Here is a 22,290-nt window from a genome sequence, read left to right as displayed (position 1 = left end):
TCTCTTTATTTTTTCTTTCTGAAACACTCTTAACAGTCAGATGTTGGACCAACTGGATTGAACTTTCCATGTTCATGCCTTTGCCCTTTTGTTGTCTGGATCTCTTTTTAAATTCTGTGTTCCTAGACTTTATTTTTTTTACCCGTTTCTATCTTTTATTTCAGTTATTTATTGTTTCTGAAAGTTCCTTCTTATTCTTTGGGTCTTGTTTTCCATAACGTCCTGTTTTGTTTTCTCCGAGGATACTATTTGTGTATATATCCTTACACTCTTTGCAGCATTTTTGTCCTCTTTTTGTTTTTTAATTCTTTATTTATTCTGGGCTCTTTCCTGTTGGAGGCTTTCCCTCAGGTCTGGCAGTCTGAGTTAAGGACAAGGCCATGAAAAGCTGATTGGAAACTCCCCCTTCCCGATGAGATGGCCCTTTTTGGAGGGGGGGGGACGGTCTCTGATTACTCATGGAGCTGGACCCTTCATTGCAGGATCCCACAAGCCAGCATCTGGTATCTTCACAGTGCAGCTTTTGTTTCTTAGGAGACTCGTCCGTGCTCCTGCCTGGGGAATAAACTTGGCTTTTGGTGTGAGGGGTGGAGGAAATGGAAGGCCACAGGCCAGGCTTTCTGTCTCATACTTCACAACGGGGGCTCTGAATCCCAATCCTCCGTGGCTCCGATAACCCGGAGCATTTTCCCCTTGCAACCCCCGCCCCTCTCCGCTGTCCCAGCCTGCCGGAGGCCCAGGGAAGGGTACAAGCCCAGGGAAGGGTACAAGGGCGCTTTATCTACTCCCTGTTGTAGCCCCTCCCCACTCGTCCTGCCAGACGCAGTGTCTCCTTTGCTGAGTCCAGGGCCTGAGCTTCTTTGAAGTTCCCTAGGACTAACTGTCTCCATGGCAGCCTCCTGCATGACCTTGGGATGTAACTTCTTGACCCTGCTGAGCCGGCTGCCACTCCCCTGTCCTCTCTTCCTTTTCCTAAAACTTTGTTGGGTTCGACTCCATTCTTGCTGTCCTTTCCTTGTGGGTATACGATGTAGGTAATTTTTGGTAGGGACTTAATTTAGAGACGCAGGTCACCCCCGTGCAGTGTACAGGTCAGTGGTTTTCAGTGTAGTCACAGAGCTGTGTAACCATCTGCACGGTCACTTGGAGGACTTTCCATCCCCCCGAGAGAAGCTCTGTTCCCGTCAGCTGTCCCTCCTCACTTCTCCCAGCGCCCCCAGCCCTGAGCAGCAGTACGAGATACTTCCTGTATTTTCTATTTTTATCTTTTTAAAAATACTTCTAATGTCATTTTTGTAGGATTTCGGGAGGGAAGGGAAAAGAAAAGAAACTCATGAAGGCAACCAACATTCTTTCATGGGAAACTGTTGCCCTGTACAAAATATTAAGATACAAAAACACCCTGCCTGTCTCTCTACTCCTGCATTCCAGGGATTGATGGAAGCACCCTCTGCCAGACATGGGAATTTTCCTCCGTGTTCTCTCTTTCTCTTCTTTCCCTCTTTTTTAGTCCCATGTTTAATGTCTTTGCTTGACCTGAACTTGGATCTTTTGGAGCTGGAAATTGCTAAGCCTTCATGTCTTCTTGGCTTCCAGCACTTTTCAAGTGTCTGAGGAGTGGTTGTCCAGGGGAGTTGACCTGGAGCTGGGAGGTCAGCCTTTGAATCCAGGCCCCCAGGTATTTTCTGGGTGGAGGAAATGGAGGCTGTGTGCTTGTGAAAGTAGACTATTTTCAGTCACCTACTAATTTTTTTTTTTTTAAGATTTTCTTTTTAAGTAATCTCTACACCCAACATGGGGCTCGAACTCACGACCCCGAGACCTGCAGTTACACGCTCCACCGACTGAGCCAGGTGCCCCTCAGTCACTTATCTCATACATCATTGTTCGGTCAGCACCTGCTCTTGGGAGAGCATTGCTGATGGGCGGTTGCAGAGCATGGACGGAACCACTTAGGGAGAGAGGACAAACACACAAACGTAGCACCTATTAGAAGTGATGACCAGCACACCCGCGAGAGTGGGGTCACGAGTTAGCATGACCTCAGAGATCATCCCGACGGACACTAACCTCTTCTTGGGGTGGCTGCCAGGGAGCCCTGTCCCCGTGTCACCCTGCCTTCACAGCCACCAGACCCTGGTCTTCTTTCCCGCCCCCAAGGCCGCCTCCCTTCGTCTTTCCACAAAGAAAGGGCAGCCACTCAACTTTCCAGAGCACCAGATGACTCTGGGTAGATGACTGCAGTGTGATGAGGACTTGTTAGCCCCCTTTTGCTTTGACTTTTCTCTGAGCGCAGTCTGTCCATTCTCCTCCTCCTCTAGCTTCTCTTGGACTGTTGGTTCACTGATGGAGGACTTGGGGACCGCTCCTCCGGATGGGGCTCCTGGCTGGGGGGATTCTACTGAGGGCTCCTAGCGTGGCTCTCATCCACCGTGACCTGTTGTGGCTACTCATGCTGGTCCTCGGCCTTCCGTGGGGCCCAGTCTGTGAGCCAGGGCCTGGTGCCGTGTCAGTCGGCATGTGAACGTGGTCTAGTGGTGTGGATTGGGCCAAGGTTGGGCAAGGAGTGGTTGAAATTGCAGCTAGTCCGTGGTCTTGGTTGGCTGGGGAGACAGTTTCGAAATTAGGAGAAAGGGTTACGGGACAGAGAGCCCTACTGAGGTATTTTGCTTTGTGAATTAAAATTCTGCTGCCTTTTCAGAGGAAACTGCATTCTTTTCCAGATACGAACTCCAGGTGACCCTAGCAGTGGCTGATGGTGGGGCTGGGGCACCTCCACAGGAGGAGAAAGGCGGTATGTTGGGAAGTGAGATGAGATGCAGCAAGGGGCTGGTGCCTTCACGCCGGAAGGTGCCCTCCTCCTTTTCCTCCGACCAAACCAGCTTTACCTCCAACCTACTTCACTTTCTCGCCTCAAAAACACTTAATCAGTTTTCCTTTTTTTTTCTACTTGGTTTTACTATTCTAACAAATCAACAAAGAGGGAAAGTAAATAGCATTTTAATGCTGATGTGTTTGGTGCTCTCCATATATGTTATTTATTTTCACATACACAGCAATCCTGTGCAATGGTTGTTATTATTGGTTCCCATTTTTAAAATGATGACGTTGAGGCTCTTTGAGAAAAACCTGCGGAATGGGTTCTTACACATGACCAGTGGAGGGGTGTCTGTGGCGGGGGGATTCTGGGCCAAGATATCGCGTGAGCCAGTAAGGAAAGGTGCGTGTCTAGGGGGTACTTGCTGGGTGCAGCAGGGCAGTGGTTGGCCCGCACTCCGCTGGATAGGGCCTTTGGGGTCAGGCCAAGGAGTTTGGCTGTAGTTTGGAAAGTGATTCGAGGATTTTGAATAGAGGGGAGCGATAGATATGGTTACAATGGAGTTTAGAAAGATGAGTCAGGCAGTTCTGAATGAGAGGATGGAGTAACGGGTGTTGTCTTTGTCTAGGTATCAGGTGACACAGTCCACACGTAGAGGAGGGAAGGCGTTACAGAGAGGGTGGGTGTGACATGACTGAGGAAGATGGGGAGGACTCAGAGAAGTAGAGGTGATACTCTTGAGTGTCTGAGAGAAAAAGTATAGGGAGAGGAGAGTCTGATTTTGAGGAATAGATAGATGGGGAACTCAGTGGAAGAGACTTGGAATGATGTACGACTGTAAATCTCTCCTAGGCCCTTTAACTGGATATCTCAGAAAAAAACAAAAATTAGGTTTGAACCTCTCCGAAGTGAGTAGCTGTTGTATGATATGCAAGCGTTTAGTGAATCAGTTGCGTGTTCAGGAGTGTGTGTGTGTGCACGCGTGTGTGTATCAGAAGTCTGAAGTCCAAACCTTGGAGAATGTGTGAGTTTAAAAATTGCCCTTCGGAGGTTTTTAAGACACTTTCAGCCTGCATTTGGGGACAACTCAACTAATTGTTTTTTATTCCTCCGCAGGTCTTCAGTTAGTAATAGTAGGTAGCATTTTTTGCTTTTATTATTTTTATGTACTTTCCATATAAAAATTATATAGTTAAGGGGGCACCTAGGTGTCTCAGTTGGTTAGGTGTCCAACTCTTGACCTCAGCTCAGGTCTTGGTCTCAGGGTCGTGGGTTAAAGCCCTGCGTTGGGCTCCACTGGGCATGGAGCCTACTTAAAAAAAATTATTTAGTTAAGATGGTAACTTTTGTGGTATGTGTGTTTTACCACAATTAAAAAATAAATAAATGTATACCTTGTTCTGTTTTTCTGCATATGGACCATTAATTACATTGGCTTCACAAAGTGGATTTTAGTGCATGATTGGGAAATTACTCTGCATATAATTTATTTAAAGGGAAGCAGCAGTTTCTATTTATGGCTGCTAAAGTTTAGAATGGCAGACCCCATTTACAATGTTATCGTGGAAGGAAAGACTGGCTTTGTTAGAAGATACCTAAATCATGGTGAGAGGCATAAGCAATTCATTTATTTCCATGTGACCTGCACAACCAAACCTTTATTTAGGAGGGACTTTTTTTTAAAGGCGGGGAGGCAGAGGAAGAGGGAGAGAGACAGAATCTCAAGCAGGCTCCATGCCCAACCCAGAGCCGGATGCTGGACAGGATCTCATTACTCTGAGATCATGACATGAGCTGAAATCAGGAAGATGCTTAACCAACTGAGCCATCCAGGCACCCCAGAGGGACCTATTTTTTTATAGGCTATTGTTTTATATAGTAAATTATCAGTGATCCATTTGTCATATTGTCTGCCATTAGCTAGAAAGAGACACCAAATAAGTCATTTATCATCTTTGGCCACAGACCGGGGCTGGCAGTGGTAGTGGAAGATCATCCCAGTTATTTTGTGTGCAGAAAGCGTGGGATATGTAAAGTTTGGGAAATTCTCTTTCTTTGTTTGGTTTTGTCTTGCTTTGTCTTGTCTTTGATTTTGATTTCTTTTAAAGATTTTATTTCTTAAGTAATCTCTACACCCAACATGGGGCTCGAACTCAACCCTGAGACCAAGAATCGCACGTTCCACTGACTGAGCCAGCCAGGCGCCCCTGGAAATCCTATTTCTAATAAACTTTGCTTTAAAAGTTGTTAAGTCAGGGACGCCTGGGTGGCTCTGTTGGTTAAGCGGCAGCCCTCGGCTCGGGTCATGACCCCAGGGTCCTGGGATCAAATCCCGATTCAGGCTGATTGCTCGGTGGGGAGCCTGCTTCTCCCTCTGCCGCTCCTCCTGCTCGTGACAAATAAATAAAATCTTAAAAAAAAAGTGTTAAGTCATTTTGATTAGTCAGTGGCTGACCTTGAGGCAGCTTATTGGTAAGAGGATAAAAGGGAAAATTAATCTCCACAAAAATATGAGAGCTGTTCTGTAAACATTTTAGGAATACCTTGTTTGTAATCCTCTTGGCCCCATAGAAGTGTGGCAGTTACCACACTTCTGCTCGTCCCAGTCCCCTTTTCACATTTTATTTTTTTTAAAGATTTTATTTATTTATTTGACAGACACAGCGAGAGAGGGAACACCAGCAGGGGGAGTGGGAGAGGGAGAAGCAGGCTTCCCGCTGAGCAGGGAGCCCGATGCGGGGCTCGATCCCGGGACCCTGGGATCACGACCTGAGCCGAAGGCAGACGCGTAACTGACTGAGCCATCCAGGTGCCCCTGTCTTACTCACTTTTAAAAAAACTAACTGAGGGGCGCCCAGGTGGCTCAGTCAGTTACGCGTCTGCCTTCGGCTCAGGTCGTGATCCCAGGGTCCCGGGATCGAGCCCCGCATCGGGCTCCCTGCTCAGCGGGAAGCCTGCTTCTCCCTCTGCCTCTGCCTCTGTGTCTGTCTCTCATGAATAAATAAAATCTTAAAAAAAAAAAAAATAACTGAAATCTCCGATTTCTTTAGATTTCCTCAGTTTTTACCCGATGCCCTGTTCTGTCCCAGCATCCCATGCAGGACATCACATGATATTTAGTTATCACGTGTCCTTACTCCTCTCTTGGCTGCGATGCCCAGACTTCCCTTGTTTTTCATGACCCTACAGTTTGGAGGAGGAGTGGTTGGTATCTTGTAGAATGTGCAGCAAGTGGGACTTGGCCAGTGTTTTTCTCACCGTTAGGCTGAGGTAGCATGTTTCTGGGATAATGTGCTGTTCTCATCACATCAAGGTGGGGGGGACATGCTCTACCTGTGAGTTATCACTGTGGATGTTGACCGTGGTCATCTGGTGCAGAGTTTCCACTGAAAGTTACTCTTTTCTTTCCCCTTTCCGCACTGTCCGCTTTGGAAGAAAGTCACTTAAGTAGGGGGCAGTTAGTCTTCGCCTCTGTAAGGGCGAGGCATCTACGTAAGTTACTTGGAATTCCTCTGTGCAGGAGATTGGTCTGCTTTCTCCCATTTATATTTCCAGTCCTTTATATCATTATGGACTCATGGGTTTTTATTTTATACTTTGGGTTATAACGCGTACTGCTTTACTTACTGCTTGAATCGTACCAGCTCTGGCTACCAGGAGCTCTTTCGGTTGACCTCTCTGTTCCTTTGACTTGACCCTGTCAATGTAGTTGTATTGTTCCCTGGTTCCTTCTAGTGGAGAACGGTGTCAGGAACCAAGATTCGTGTGCTGGCTGTCCCCACTTTTGGTCTTTGCCAGGCATCTGTACCAGTGCTGGACTTACCTTCTTGCATGACTCTCTTTCGCTTATCAATCTTTCCATAAGACTGCCAGGATTTGGTTTTTGTGTAGCTGTCAGATTTTTTTTTTTTAATATTTTATTTATGTATTTGGCAGAGAGAGCACAAGCAGGGGGAGTGGCAGGCAGGGGGAGAAGCAGACTCCCCGCTGAGCAGGGAGCCTAACAGGGGACTTGATTCGAGGACCCTGGGATCATGACCTGAGCTGAAGGCAGATGCTTAACCAACTGAGCCACCCAGGCGCACCTAGCTGTCAGATTTTTAGAAGACTACATCAGCACGAAATTATATTCTGGGGCACCTGGGTGATTCAGTCACTTGAGTGTCTGACTCTTGATTTCGGCTTGGGTTGTGATCTCCGTTTTGGGATCGGGTTGTGGGATCGAGCTGAGCGGACTCTGCTTGGGATTCTCTCTCCTTCTCCCTGTGCCTCTCCTGTTCGCGAGCATGCGTGCATGTGCGCGTGCTCTTTTTCTCACTCTCTAAAATAAATAAATAAAATCTTCAGAAAAAATCGTTATTCCTCGGATGGGGAGTTAAGCCGCTTTTTTTCTGTGGCCTAAGTTCCAGTATCAACACTACACAGGCATCTGGCAAAGAGGATTGAATTTGGGTTGATGATATTTTTGGTCTGTGTTTGTATCTTTTATTACACTTCTCAAGAATTTTCACAGATTTGTGAGCCTTCGGGAGATAGTTAAAAACTCATTAATGTTAAATTTTGAGCATTCGGTTTTATGAAGGCAAAACAAATAGATGAAATAAAATGGACTTGGGAACTAGAGGTTTGCGTTTGTCTTTCCCAATTTACAGTGTAGCTTTGATGATAGGGGCTGCCAAGGGTAGTGACAGAGTTAAACGAAGGAGATTAAAGCAAAGTGTAGGTGACTGGAACAGTAGGAAAATTCACATCTTCAGGATATAATTTCTTCTCTATTTGTCCTTCACGGGAAATCCTATACGAAAACCACTTTCTTGTTGAGTGTGAGTCTCAAGACAGATGGAGGTATACATTATTTTTTTTTCTGTTCCTCAAATCACATTAATTATTGATTGATTTTTTTTAATTAACTAAGATTAAAAACTTAAGAGTTTTTTTTTAAAGATATTTAATTTATTTATTTGACAGAGAGCACAAGCAGAGGAGGAGCAGAAGAGGGAGAGGGAGAAGCAGACTCATGCTGAGCAGGGAGCCCGACATGGGGCTCAGTCCCAGGACCCTGGATCATGACCTGAGCTGAAGGCAGACACTTAACCAACTGAGCCACCCAGGCGTCCAAAACTTAGGAGTTTTAGACAATTCTTGGAGCTCCCCTGGGAAAACCTTGTTTGCAGTAGTTCTGAATTTGGAGAAGGCACATCTCTTAGGTGTGACCTTCGCTGACCTTCCATCCATCTTCAGAAGAGGGCGGCTGTTTGTGGGAAGTAGTGCAAACTTTAAAGTGCTGTGTCCAGGTAAACTGTAGTTCTGCTGTGGTTTGGGGGCCGTAGGGAGCAGGTGGGCTCAGATGAGGATGTCTCTGTCTGGGCATCTCTTCCGTCCACCTCCCTGGTTCTGATCTGGTGGGTTTGATTTGTGCCCCAGCCTCTAACTCTGACCCCAACTGAGGCTCACAGCTCGGCCCATGGGTTCTGTGTGGGACCTCCCATCCCCCCGGCCCCTCAGGACCAGCCTCCCTTCTCCACAATGCGGTCCTGAATGCTTGGCCAGGTAGGTGTCCTGGCTCTGGGTGTAGGTCTCCCGTCTGGTTGTGGAATGACAAGAGGAGGAATATTCCTTGAAATTCTCTGGCCAGTGGCCACTCATTGTTTGAATCTGATACTTTCTGTGCTTTTTTGTGCTGTGTGTTTGACTTTGACAATGTTCTCTCTAAATATCTAACTAAGTACCAGTCCTCCCCATATCCCCTGGGTTGGGTATATACTGTTACCCTCACTTTGTAGGTGAAAAATTTTCTGACACGAAGAAGTCAGAGAGCAAAGGGAACATTGGTGCTGGAATGGAACAGTGCTGGAAGGGGGTGTTGTGCCTTCCCCCTGTTGTCTGCATGTTGTATAGCAGGGACGTTAAATGCTCATTCTCTTCATCAGGGTTTGTCAGGTTCTAATAAATTAGAAACTAATTTATTTTAGGGAACTGTATGGATGGGTTTTCTGTGCTTTTGCTGATTATTATTCGCTAAGTGACAAGAGCGTAGGTTGGTAAGTTATCTCATAGAGCGGCAGAAAGAAGTAAATAGGATATTCATCATCTCCCTCTGTGCATCCATTCATTATTCAGTGAACAAATACTTCTCTTACAACTGGTAAGCAAACCATATGGGAAAAAGTTCAAACTTTCTAATAATAGTGTAGAAATTGGTATATAATAAGTTATCTTTTTGCTGCCTTAGACATTTGCTAATAAATATTTATAAAGTTGAGGGACAGGATGCACTTAAAATAACTATAATGCATAATGGCGGCAACAAAAATTGGTATAGCCTTTTGGGAAATCATTTTGGCATTTGTAGTCATGGATCAGGAAAAAAAGGACCTTTGGTTAGATCAGAATTTAGGGACTACTGTATTTCTCTTTTCAGAGATTTAGAATATTCATTAGCATGATAATTAGCTGTCCTGCTGGAAGGAGTCTGTTTGGTGTAGAAAAATCCAGCATTTACGATGTGTATTTCAGCCTTGTGTTTGCGAAAAGCCTAATAAGATCCTACAGAAGTCATGTCTGTTTCATTGTGTGTGAAATGCCGCCTGAGGGTTTTTAATGTTTTCACAGAGGTGAATGTCATCGACATAACACAGACAGGACTCAGGAGAAACAGGTGGGAGGGAACAATGAGGGCTTTAGGTTAACTTTGACATGCGGTTGGGGGAGCCGAGAGGAACATGAAGGTGGCAGTTTGGAAAGGTGGCTCTTCAGGTAGAATTAGGGCTGAATGTGGAAGTGCCTGAGTTCTGTGAATGGGCACGATGGTTGGGACCACGGGAGTTGCTGTAGCCGTCCTTGAACAAAGGGAGATCCAGAGTCTGACGGGACGCACGGGGGGCGGGGGGGAGGGAGAGCCAGCAAGTCCAGAGAAGTCTGGTGGGCTCCTGGGTGGGGTTCACTAGACGGAAGGACAGCTGGGGCGTGGAATTCTGCTGTAAGACCACGACGGCGGGAAAGGACACAGGCCACGGAACGGGGCCATGGTACAGAGTGTTTTCTAGCCACAGTGCGCTCGCTTGATTTCGTTTAGTAGCTATAACTATTAAATGATAGCACTATCTTCATTTAACTATTTTAAAATTATTATAACTTACAGAAAAGTTGCAAAAATAACATAGTTTCCAGGTACCCTTTACCCTGCTTTCCCTGACCACCTTGCCTCATTAAAACACACTCCTCACAACGAAACAGTTATCATTGGTATACTACTACTAACTGATTGCAGACCTTACTCCGATTTCAGCAGTTTTTGTACTGAGTAGAGGAGAGTATGTGCAAGTTTCCTTCCTCTGCGGCCTCACAGCATACGGACAGAATTGTTTTCCCGGGACTTCAGCTAGTTCTTTTCGTCCCTCCCTCTTCCTGCACGCTGGTACTGTTGACTGTGATGTAATTAGGTTCTTTGTTAGAGGCGCTCTTTCATTTTGGGCCTTCCATTATTCCTGGTTGCCTTCTCCCCCGCCCCCATTACATATAGTAATGTTCTCTGGAGTTCCACGAATGCAAAGAAGTATGTATCCACCCCCAAAATGGTGATACAGAACAGTTTCTTCACCCCCAGGTTCCTTCCTACAGCCTGGATTTTAGCAGTGGTATCAGGAGGGTGGGTCGCAGAGGGGCCGGGAGGGAGCTCGAGGTCCATAATCTGTCCCAGCGTCCGAGCACTTGCCTGAAGGCGGCATGCCCATGAGTCAGGGCACTGAGAGTAGGGTCCGAAGGCTGAGATTAGGGGGAGGTCTCTTTATGCCAGTAGGTAGAGATGACAGGCATGCCCAAGAGTACGGGAGAGGGGCAGCCAGCTCACAGTGGATTTGGGGGACCGACTTGGAATGGCTTGCTGTGCAGGAGTGGGAAAGGTTGAAGGCAGGAAGGTCTTGCCTGATGCCCACCATCTCTGAAACTGACTGCAGGAGAAGAATGCATGAAGCAAGTAAGAGGGAAGGTTAGGAACAGCTTCTCACCATTGGCAGTCTGGGAATTGGCAATATGGAAGAGCGCATCATGGAGCAAAGTGCGACTGGGGCTCCCGGGGGCAGGTGATAAAGGACAGGGATCTGCAGTCTTCTCTAGAAGTTCTTTTGGCTGTTGGAGAGCCTCAGTGGGAATAGCAAAGGAGTTCCTCATGGCTGAGCTTTGAGAGTCTGAATCTAAGGGTGACCTTCCTTAGCGGGGTGACACAGGAAGTAGACCGAAGATTGCAAGTTGACCCTCTGGAAAGGCTGAGGTTTGCAGGGACCTTTGGTCTGCTCCTGTGGCGGGACGCTTCCCTGGCTTCTCCTGCAGGGCTGCGGAGAGTGGATGGGCCAGGAAGGCAGGGAGGTGCCAGAGTGTATTGCCCTGAGGCCTCGAGGGCAGTGCAGAGAAGAACCACAAGGAAGGGCTGGTTGTATCTCCCAAGGTTGTGCCCTTGGGATTAGGTGGTGCTGTGTTTATATGTCCAAGTAAGGGTTTGAACTTTCCCATCAGTTATATTTCAAATCAGGAACACTAAGTATTAACTAAAAAAGGAAACGCTACCTTGGCCAAAGTATCTGCATATCAGGAATTAATAAAGGGATCATAATGAAATGGATAGGAGGATTCAGTGAAACAAGTAAATCTATTACAGATAAATAGCAACTATATTTACTAATTTCTTATTAATTCATACAGAATTAGCAAAATGTATATTCTGTTCTCTTCATCCTGTGTGTGAAATGTCTTTTTTTTTTTTTTTAAAGATTTATTTATTTATTTTAGGGAGAGAGAAAGAGAGAGAGACCGAGCACTAGCAGGGGGAGGGGCAGAGAGAGAGAGAGAGAGAATCTCAAGCAGAATCCCTGCGTGGAGCCTGATGAGGAGCTCAGTCCCATGACCCTGAGATCATGACCTGAGACAAAATCAAGAGTTGGACGCTCAACCGGCTCTTGATCTCAGGGTCATGAGTTCAAGCCCAACATTGGGGCTTCATGCTGGGTGTGGAGCCTACTTTAAAAAAAAAGAACATTTTATATTTGAAGGAAAGGTAAGAAGACTAGAAATATGAGTTAAATTGATTATCTATTGAATGATTCCTTCAAAAAGGGCTTCAATGTCCAGATAGTGCTAGAAAATAGTGACATAGTCCCCCAAAAAAGAATAAAAGACTTTGTATTATTACAGTTGTTTTATGGAAAGTTTGTGTAAGACTGTCAAGGTGGTCAATATATACTATGGTTTTCTTTAGGTTTATTATGATTTAGAGTTTATTGGTTTTCACGAAAGAAAATGTTAGTTTCTTCATTTAAATGGTGAATCTGATACGTTTTCACTGCTCAGATGGGCCTTTGCATGGTCATTTTGGAGGCAGAACCATGGTCGGGTCAGGCCTGGCCTTAGGCTGGGTCAGGCACGGGCAGGCGCGTCTCTGGGGATGATCTGAAGTTAGCGTTCCCTGGGTGAGTGATGCCTGTGCCTATTACCCCGCTGGTCTCCAGTTTAAAATTGGGAAACAGTTCCACAAAGAGCAGTTTCTTTTTTGTTTTCCTTAAAGATTTTATTTATTTATTTGACAGAGAGAGACACAGCGAGAAAGGAAACACAAGCAGGGGGAGTGGGAGAGGGAGAAGCAGGCTTCCCGCTGAGCTGGGAGCCCGATGTGGGGCTCGATCCCAGGACCCTGGGATTATGACCTGAGCCAAAGGCAGACGCTTAACGACTGAGCCACCCAGGTGCCCCAAGAGCAGTTTCTTTTATCGCAAAATATAAGAAGTACGATGAAGTGGGTGAATAGGTTTTTCTTAAGTTTTTCTTTTGACGTGATAACTTTTGGCTTTTGTCAACAAAGACGAAATAGCTTTCTGTAATTTTTTTTTTTTTAAAGATTTTATTTATTTATTTGAGAGAGAGGATGAGAGGAGAGAGCACATGAGAGGGGGGAGGGTCAGAGGGAGAAGCAGACTCCTTGCCGAGCAGGGAGCCTGATGCGGGACTCGATCCAGGGACTCCAGGATCCTGACCTGAGCCGAAGGCAGTCGCTTAACCAACTGAGCCACCCAGGCGCCCAGCTTTCTGTAATTTTAAGAGGCTTTGGTAAGAAAGGAAATGTTTTGTCCATGTCATGGGAGAGAATAAAGTGTGATCGCCTGACAGACTCAAGTTCTTTAAATTTCCATTTCTGTAAATAGGCCTAGCGTTCCCCACCCCTCCACCGCCAAGTTTTTCAGTGTCTTTGGGTGAAAGGACATTCTACATTAGGCACAAATGCTATTAGTGAATCATAGGTTATTTATATGCGGTTTAGTTTTAAATTAAAAGACTGTTAGTGCCTTTGAAGGAAGGTATGTTTTATGGAGTACAAATGAAATAGAAGACTTTATTACAACAACTAAAGCTAATTCTGTCTGAAAATCAAGCTGTCCAGGGAAGGAGAAGCTCAAGAGAGCTGTCTGTCCATTATCTTTTAAAAAAGATTGAAATTTATTATTATTTTTTTAAAGATTTTATTTATTTATTTGACAGAGAGAGACACAGCAAGAGAGGGAACACAAGCAGGGGGAGTGGGAGAGGGAGAAGCAGGCTCCCCACTGAGCAGGGAGCCCGATGCGGGGCTCAATCCCAGGACCCTGGGATCATGACCTGAGCCGAAGGCAGATGCTTAATGACTGAGCCACCCAGGCGCCCCTGAAATTTAATTTTGTGATGTTTTCAGCAAAGTGGTACTTCGGGACTGGGGTGAAAAATGGAGAGAAAACTTTTAAACATAAACATTTCTCTTTGTACCTGATATAACTGGGAAATGAAGTGGGAGTTAAAACATTTTGTTCCACCAAGTGGAGAATTTGCTCTTGCCTTCCACAATGCGGGAAGGGAGCGGGTAATAGGACAGTGGGATTGTGAGGATGAAAAACATTTCTGGAAAACACGAAAGAAGTGTGAAGTTACAGAGAGCAGTGTTCCTTACGTTGATCCTCCAACCCCGCAGTGGCGGGTCAACCTACCGGTGGTGTTAGGTTCCAGGCGGTGCTGTGCAATCCTGCTGGGCTTTCATGCCTGTCCTGCGTCTGCGATGTTTGCATCTGGATTCCTTCAGGTGAACCAGGAGGGCTGGCTCCATTTTTCAAAGCCCTTGCTAATTCGCCCTTACCCTAATGCTCTTTAGAACGTGCCATTATTGCGCCCTCAGGTCCACCCTCTTCCCGCAAGAGAAAGTACAAATCTTAGGTGACACGGAGGGATGGGAGAGTGGGGTGTGTGGCCACAGTACGACGGAGAGAGAGTTGTTCCTGCGTCGGGAATGGCCTCTCAACCCCTGTGGATGTTTTCAGGCTTGGAGGATCCTCTCTGGGGTTTTCCAGTCCTTCACTCTACTTTAGGCGGGTGGATAGGAAAAGACTGGGGCGGCGAGGTCGGTGCCGTCCTGCTGGTGACCGGGTGGTGGAACGCTGTGGCCGCAGTGCGCGAGTCCCTGCATGTGGGTGAATCCGGCAGGTCCCTCGTGTCTCCAGGAGAGGAAGATGCTGAGATTCCTTTATTAATCTTCCTCGTATTCCTAAGAGTACATGCCAGTTGCACTGCGGATCCGACCTGTCAGTTGCTCAACAGGCTTTGTTTTATGTGAGACCTTTTATCATTTCTGGTGATTGTGTGTCCTGGGCCTACCACCTGTGAGTCGTTGAATGGCCTTTTATGTTCTTTTTGTTCCTGAACCGACTACCATCTGGAGTGAATGATGTGAAACTGGGTGATGTTCTTTGCTCACCCACATTATAAGGAGAGGGCACATGACATAAATCTGTTGTCACCGTAAAGGATGGAGAGATTTAGGCAGAGCCTGTCTACTTCCGGGGACGTCTAGAGCCTGGGTCCAAGCTTTGGATAAGTGGTGGCTTAAAAAAACACTTCTCAGTGTTTCAACTCTTTTCAGACCCTTTCAACTCTGGTGGGAGTTGGGCAGTAGTTGGTGATTCTGTGTCTTGAGTTTCTGTAAAAACCACGATCTATAAACTTGGATCAACATGGTTGGTAGAGATCGACCACAGGGGCTGGATGCTTCGCTAATGGTGATTTTATTTTTTTATTTTTTATTCATTTATTTTTTAAAAATTTTATTTATTTGAGAGAGAGAGGGAGGGAGAGAGAGAGAGCGAGCACGTGTGCATGCACGAGCGGGGGGGGAGGGGCAGAGGGAGTGGGAGAACCTGACTCCCCGCTGAGCAGGTAGCCCAACGTGGGACTTGATCCCAGGACCCCAAGATCATGACCTGAGCCGAAGGCAGACGCTTAACCAACTGAGCCACCTAGGCGCCCTGTTAATGGTGATTTTATCATGAGTTTATCGTGAGTTTTCACTTATAACTGCCATTTGCTGCTTAAAAATAAAAATAGTGACATTAGGGGATTATTCCTAAGTGGGTGAACTCTTACGTGGGTATTATCTGACAGGTGGATTTTTCATTCCCTGTATTCTGCAGTTTGTATGTTCGATTTCATTCTAAAAAGAAAATGATAATCACAGAACTTGCACTGGGTATGACTCAGTCATAGATACTTCACAACAATATCAACTTAGAAGTGTTGATGTTTTCTCTGGGCTGTAGTTTGATGCTGGGGATACATTATTCCCTGTTGGGTCCGTCAGGTGTCCATCTGAGAGAATGGTGGCCCCGGGGTATTTTCTCTTTAGGCTAAGCAAACCATCTAGGGAAAAGTATATGTGACTTCTTTAATTCTTACTTAACTGAGACTTATGTGAATGGAAGGTGATTTGTTCTATAGCTCCTACAGAACCAAGCGTGATTTCTTCTTCAATAGCAGTTTTTCCCATCCAAATAACGAGAAGTGTTTGGATATGTCCCGCAGTCCGTGAGTAAGCTGAGGAGGGTGTGTTACCACCTGCAGATGGACTTGAGTTTTCACTGGTACGCATATTGTCACCTCAGTAGGAAGTCTACCTTGACCCCCATATAGTTTTTATTAGGAATGCATGATCAGGGCGCCTGGATGGCTTAGTTGGTTAAGCATCTGCCTTTGGCTCAGGTCATGATCCCAGGGTCCTGGGATGAGCCCCCAGCTCATGAGCTCGTGAGCTCCCAGCTTGGTGGGGAGTCTCCTTCTCCCGCTCCCTCTGCACCTTCTCCCTGCTTGTGCCTCTCTCTCTCAAATAAATAAATAACCTCTTAAAAAAAAAAGGAATGCACGATCTCTTGCAGTTTGTACAAAAAGAAAAATCATTAAATACTTCAGTAAAATGTGGGAGACAATTTCTCAGTGATTTAAAGGAGATTAAAAGGAGGAACAGTAGTTAAGTATTGAAGATGAAAGAGTCTTAGGAACACATATCTACAAATCAGTTAGGCTGATTCTTGCATTGAAAGTTGCCTAAAATCAGCTGTAAGCCTCTTCCCTTCTGGCATTGAATTTTGCTTCCTATTTTCCTTCTCTTCCTGGCTGCTTGCCTAACCTCCACTGCAGAAAGAGGGAATAGGCCCAAAGAGATTCCCTCACTTCTTGAGCATCCCAGAGCTAGTGAGTGACAGAGCTGGGCCTAGGCCCATCCTTCTGAGAAGTCCGGTGTGCTGGCCCCTGACTCATGGGGTGTTAGTCATGTGGCATTTACAGTGCAAAGGTGAGTGGGACATTGCCATTTGCAGTCAGCTGACAGGCTAGTAGGTATGAAGAGACAAGTACGCACATGTGCCGTGCTGCATACCAGAAGATCATAGAAACACAGGTGGAGTGCTCTGGGGTTCAGGCAGGAGGAGGAAGATCTCTCCTGTGGTGGAGTTTCATGTGATCTCCACAATCCCATGTCCTCTGCAGGTGGGGCGAAGGGTCCCCTTTAAAGACCCCAAGCATTTCATGCGTTTATAATCCTTCATCTTTAGCAATGGCCTTGACCATCCTTTTTCTTCAGATTCTCTGTCCTCCTACCGCTCAGGGTTTTGCCGACATTAATGGGAGCACTTCACATAATGTGACCCACCCCGATCTGGCCCCAGTGCATAGGAGAAGGCCTGCCTTCTCCCAGGCTCTGCCATGCCCCTGGGTCCATGTTGGTAGACGCCGAGAGCAAGGGTCAATGGCAGGGCTGCACTCAGCTGCCACAGTCAGTTGGATAACAACTGTGTCGGATGAATGGCAATTAGGAAACGGCCGTGTGTTACCTTCACCACTAAAAGCACTGAACCAGGGAGGGAGAAGGAAGGGATGCTGTCCTTTTTTTTTTTTTTTTTTTTAACCTATCAGGAGAGTATTTTTTCCCCTAACATAATAGAGAAAATCAGGATTAAATAAAAACTGATGGAATAAGCTTCTTGGGAATTTTTTTTTTTTTTTTTCTTTTTTAAATCTCAGGCCGAACTCTATTAGCAGTAGATAGCCCGTGGTGGGCTGGGATGCTCATTTGTTGTGTGGGTGAATCGAAATCCATAATTGGTTTTTTGATTGTCATATATTCCTTTTAATGTGATAGGCCAAATGTGACAGTGACCATAGTCGCGCTCATTTTGCCAGTAGAATCGAGTGCTGTAGAGATTAAAATAGGTTTGGGAGTAGCTTTTTGTGAAAACCATGCAACGAATCCAGTGGTAAATTACGGGTTTTCTAGTTGTTACATCAAAACTTACTTTCTGTGCTGTACCTGTTCTGGTCAACTTCATTCTCGTTAGAGTTGCCGTGCTGCTAATACTGTGAAGCATTTTGGGGAAATGAGTTGGAAGCTGTAATTATCAAGGCTTTGTACGTGTTCTCCGGATGCTTGTTCACTCAGAGTTTCCGCATTGTGGGAAGCGTAGTTCCCAACCTGCTCTTTCTTGCTGGTCATCACTGTGTTTTCGTGTAAGTCCCGGAGGGATATTTATCCCATCATTACAAAGTGTTCGTTGCTGATGGCATTATTTCTGTTCGTTTAACAGAACATCTGATCAAATTCATGACCATGGGGGATATGAAGACCCCAGACTTTGATGACCTCCTGGCAGCATTTGACATCCCAGATATGGTCGATCCAAAAGCAGCTATTGAGTCTGCGCACGATGACCAGGAAAGCCACATCAAGCAGAACGCCCACGGAGACGAGGACTCCCACACCCCCTCCTCCTCTGATGTGGGCGTCAGCGTTATCGTCAAGAACGTCCGGAACATCGATTCATCCGAGGGCGCGGAGAAAGACGGCCACAATCCCACCGGCAACGGCTTACACAACGGGTTTCTCACCGCGTCCTCTCTCGACAGTTACGGCAAAGACGGATCCAAGGCCTTGAAAGGAGAGGCGCCTACCTCCGAGGTGACTTTGAAAGACTCCGCGTTCAGCCAGTTTAGCCCCATCTCAAGTGCTGAAGAGTTTGACGACGACGAGAAGATAGAAGTGGACGACCCCCCGGACAAAGAGGACGTGCGTTCCGGTTTTCGGTCGAATGTGTTGACGGGGTCGTCGTCTGCCCAGCAGGACTATGACAAGCCAAAGGCGCCCGGAGGGGACGGCTTGAGCACAACCGGAATCTCTCCTGCAGGCAGTTTAGACAAAAACAGAGTTGTTAAGAGAGAAGCGGAAACAAATTCCGTAAATCTGAGTGTTTACGAACCTTTTAAAGCCAGAAAAGCAGAGGATAAGCTGAAGGAAAACTCTGAAAAGGTGCTTGAAAGCCGGGCGCACGACGGGAAGCCGAGCCCGGACAAGAGCGACCCCGGCGTTGGCGGCGGCGTGCCATCGCGGTCAAAGCCGTCGTCCAAGCTGTCCTCGTGCATAGCTGCGATAGCAGCACTGAGTGCTAAACGGGCCGCTTCCGACTCCCGCAAGGAGCCCGTGACCGACTCCCGCGGGTCCTCTCCGTCACCTAAAGAAGCGAATGACAGTCCCAGAGCCATGGAGAAGTCTCCCGAATCCCAGAGCCTCATCGACGGGACGAAGAAAGCGTCCCTGAAGCAGCCGGATAGCCCGCGGAGCATCTCCAGCGAGAACAGCAGCAAGGGGTCGCCGTCCTCCCCCGCAGGGTCGACCCCAGCAATCCCCAAAGTCCGCATCAAAACCATCAAGACGTCTTCTGGGGAAATAAAGAGAACAGTGACAAGGGTGTTGCCCGAGGTCGATCTCGACTCGGGAAAAAAGCCTTCCGAGCAGGCCGGGTCCGTGATGGCGTCTGTGACGTCTCTCCTGTCCTCTCCGGCTTCGGCTGCCGTCCTCTCCTCCCCGCCCAGAGCACCTCTGCAGTCGGCGGTGGTCACCAACGCGGTCGCCCCTGCAGAGCTGGCCCCCAAACAGGTCACGATCAAGCCCGTGGCCACTGCCTTCCTCCCGGTGTCCGCCGTGAAGACAGCGGGATCTCAAGTCATCAATTTGAAGCTGGCTAACAACACGACGGTCAAAGCCACGGTCATATCTGCTGCCTCGGTTCAGAGCGCCAGCAGCGCCATCATCAAAGCCGCCAATGCCATCCAGCAGCAAACCGTTGTGGTGCCGGCATCCAGCCTGGCCAACGCCAAACTCGTGCCAAAGACTGTGCACCTCGCCAACCTTAACCTTCTGCCTCAGGGCGCCCAGGCCACCTCGGAGCTCCGCCAAGTGCTAACCAAACCTCAGCAGCAAATAAAGCAGGCAATAATCAACGCAGCAGCCTCGCAACCTCCCAAAAAGGTGTCTCGAGTCCAGGTGGTGTCCTCCTTGCAGAGTTCCGTGGTGGAAGCTTTCAACAAGGTGCTGAGCAGCGTCAACCCAGTCCCAGTTTACATCCCCAACCTCAGTCCTCCTGCCAACGCAGGCATCACGTTACCGACCCGCGGGTACAAGTGCTTGGAGTGTGGGGACTCCTTTGCCCTCGAAAAGAGCCTGACCCAGCACTATGACCGACGCAGCGTGCGCATTGAAGTAACGTGTAACCACTGTACAAAGAACCTCGTTTTTTACAACAAGTGCAGTCTCCTTTCCCACGCCCGCGGGCACAAGGAAAAGGGGGTTGTGATGCAGTGCTCCCACTTGATTTTAAAGCCAGTCCCAGCTGATCAAATGATTGTCTCTCCGTCAAGCAATACTTCTACTTTATCGTCTGCTCTTCCAAGCTCCGTGGGAGCCGGCACACACACTGTAACGAAAATTCAGTCTGGCATAACGGGGACAGTCATATCCGCTCCCTCAAGCACACCCATCATTCCAGCTATGCCGTTAGATGAAGACCCATCCAAGCTCTGCAGGCATAGTCTGAAATGTTTGGAGTGTAACGAAGTTTTCCAGGACGAGACGTCGCTGGCTACACACTTCCAGCAGGCTGCAGATACGAGTGGACAAGTAGAGTATCACTTATATTTTGGTGTTTCGGGGACGAATCTGTAGACACGAGTGCTCTGTACAGTGCCCTCGATTTTAGGGGTGGGAGCTCAGGCAAGTGTGTGTGTGACGCGCCAGAGACAGGATTGTTTTCATAGACTTGCACAATGTTGTAATAGGAGTCTTTAAAAACAATTTTTTTGGAAGGTGTTTTTTTTTTTTTTTTTTGTAGACAGAGACTCTACTAGTTGAGTTACGGCGCCTTAGATTTAGGATAAATGAGTTTGTAATTGTTGGGTCAGTGGTATGTATGCAGGAAGTCTGAGATCTGGCGCTAATTAAGGGTATCATGCCATTGTGTTAGGGGTTCAAGTCAGGTTACATCACCATTGTTCTTGAGTTATTAATGATGTTTTTGGGATTTAAAAAAAATTCCTCATGTTATTTAGAATTACTGTTTTGTACAGTTAAACAGACTTAATTGGTACCCACTTAATATGGTGTGCCTGCTTACTTAGGATGTTGGTCCAGAAGTATGTTCAGTAATAATCCTCAGTACAATGAATTTAAGCTACAGATGGAAAACCATCTCCCTTTGAATAGAATGCCTTTGCATTTCTTTGTAGCTTTTTTTTTTTTTTTTGGTGGTGATGTGTAGGTTGATGTTGGTGAAGTACGTGTCACAGTGGGCATCAGTGAGTCCTTTTTATCTTCTATCATTTACTTTTCTCCATGAGGCATCATTTGGCCAATAGATCAGCATATTTTACAGATATATGATCCTCATTTGGAAGTAACTAGACATGTCGAATGAACCAGATTCAAGCTGGAGAGACCATATGATTTATTGTCCAAAGCAGAGAACTTGTGAAATTGGAAAGGGGGGGGATGCTAGTTTGAGCTAATACATGCTGGCTCGAACTTCTGTTTGTGAAGACCCGGCAGTGAGCCAGTCTTTCCTTTGTTTTCCTCTTTTATTGCCTCTTGCTGACCAGGGGGTTGATGCTGCGTTCTAGATGTCAGGTAGAGTTGCCACAGTCAGTTCCTCAAGGGCAACTACCGAGTCAAGTTCTTGGTGGGATTTTGAGTTTGGGGACTAAAAGATCAAGAATACTGCAATCGTGTTTTTCTTTGGATTTTCAGTTTAGTGGAGATGGAAATGATAGAGTTTTGAGAGCATTCTTGCAGCATTGGATGCTAAATGTTTCATTGGCTCGGATGGTGAAACATTCAGAGTGGAGTGGCTAACTAGTTCAGGAAGGTGGTGATTGACATGCTGTTCTCGGGTATCCTGGTCTAGGGCCTGGGTTCTTTCTAGGTGCCTCTTACCTTGTCACGGCTTCATTAGAAAGGTAATATTTCTCCCTATCTTGAAAGGATGCGGTTAAAAAAACAAACAAAAACCCTTTCTTTCATTGTGTGTGTTCCGTTGCCTTGTTTTCTCCGTCTGCTGGTATCCTGCGCGGGGTGGCAGATCCAGCCCTGGCTTCGGAGGGCTCTCACCACCCCTCCCGAGTTGTGTGCACTGCTCAGTATCTGGCATTCTGAGCTGCCCTCCCATAGGCTGTTCTCTTTGGGATCTCTTCTTCTCCAGGAAGGAGAAAGGACGTGGGCAAGAAGGTAGGACTTTCCCTTCCTCCACGGATTCTCCCAGTTTTTGTTCTCTGTGGACCGCTCAGGCTCAACTGCCAGATGAAGGTCAAACTAGGGTCAAACTAGGATGGAGGTTTCCCTCAAGGATGGAGGTTAACATCTCTTCTCGTGCGCGTGGCTGCTCTGCCTTGACTTCTGCATTTGGCCTGGATAAGTGTGTAGTGCAGCTCACCCATTTCACCTGGGACACTTAGGCATGAGTCATGGCAGAGTAACGTTAACTCTGGGGCCAAATGTACACTGAGCCAGACGTCCCCCTCCCCTGCCCCCTCTTTGACTCTGCCTGGGTAAGTGTCATATTTATACTCATAAGCCTCAGCTGCCTGCATATCCAGGCACGACCGGCCGGCGACATAAATGTGCCTCCTGGCATACTCTGCCTGTGCCCCACTTCCCCTTATCTTGTTGGAGGCCTTGCCCAGAACGCCCCCCTACCACCTCCCATAATTTCCCATTCTTCCCAGACTAGGCCAGAGGAGGGTTCTCCTGCAGACCTAGGCAGGCAGCCTGGTCTCTCGCTCAGCAGCCCAGCCTGCGCTGTCAGTGGCGGGAGGAG

General features: G+C 47.1%; 1 protein-coding gene across 7 annotated transcripts in view; it reads left to right on the top strand.

Annotated features, from left to right (window-relative positions):
• ZNF532 (zinc finger protein 532) overlaps positions 1–22,290 on the top strand; it is a 106,663-nt gene that overhangs the window by 30,255 nt on the left and 54,118 nt on the right. For all 7 annotated transcript variants that reach the window (XM_034996102.1, XM_034996108.1, XM_034996104.1 and 4 more), the window contains one exon: positions 17,737–20,102. In XM_034996102.1, coding sequence (XP_034851993.1) covers positions 17,754–20,102 — 2,349 coding nt within the window. In that variant the 5' untranslated portion in view covers positions 17,737–17,753. The remainder of the gene's footprint in view (positions 1–17,736; positions 20,103–22,290) is intronic.

Source organism: Mirounga leonina, unplaced genomic scaffold (assembly GCF_011800145.1).
Source record: "Mirounga leonina isolate KUSES-001 unplaced genomic scaffold, KU_Mleo_1.0 Mir_93, whole genome shotgun sequence".
NCBI classification, from domain to species: domain Eukaryota; kingdom Metazoa; phylum Chordata; class Mammalia; order Carnivora; family Phocidae; genus Mirounga; species Mirounga leonina.
This window is presented reverse-complemented; position numbering and strand designations above follow the sequence as displayed.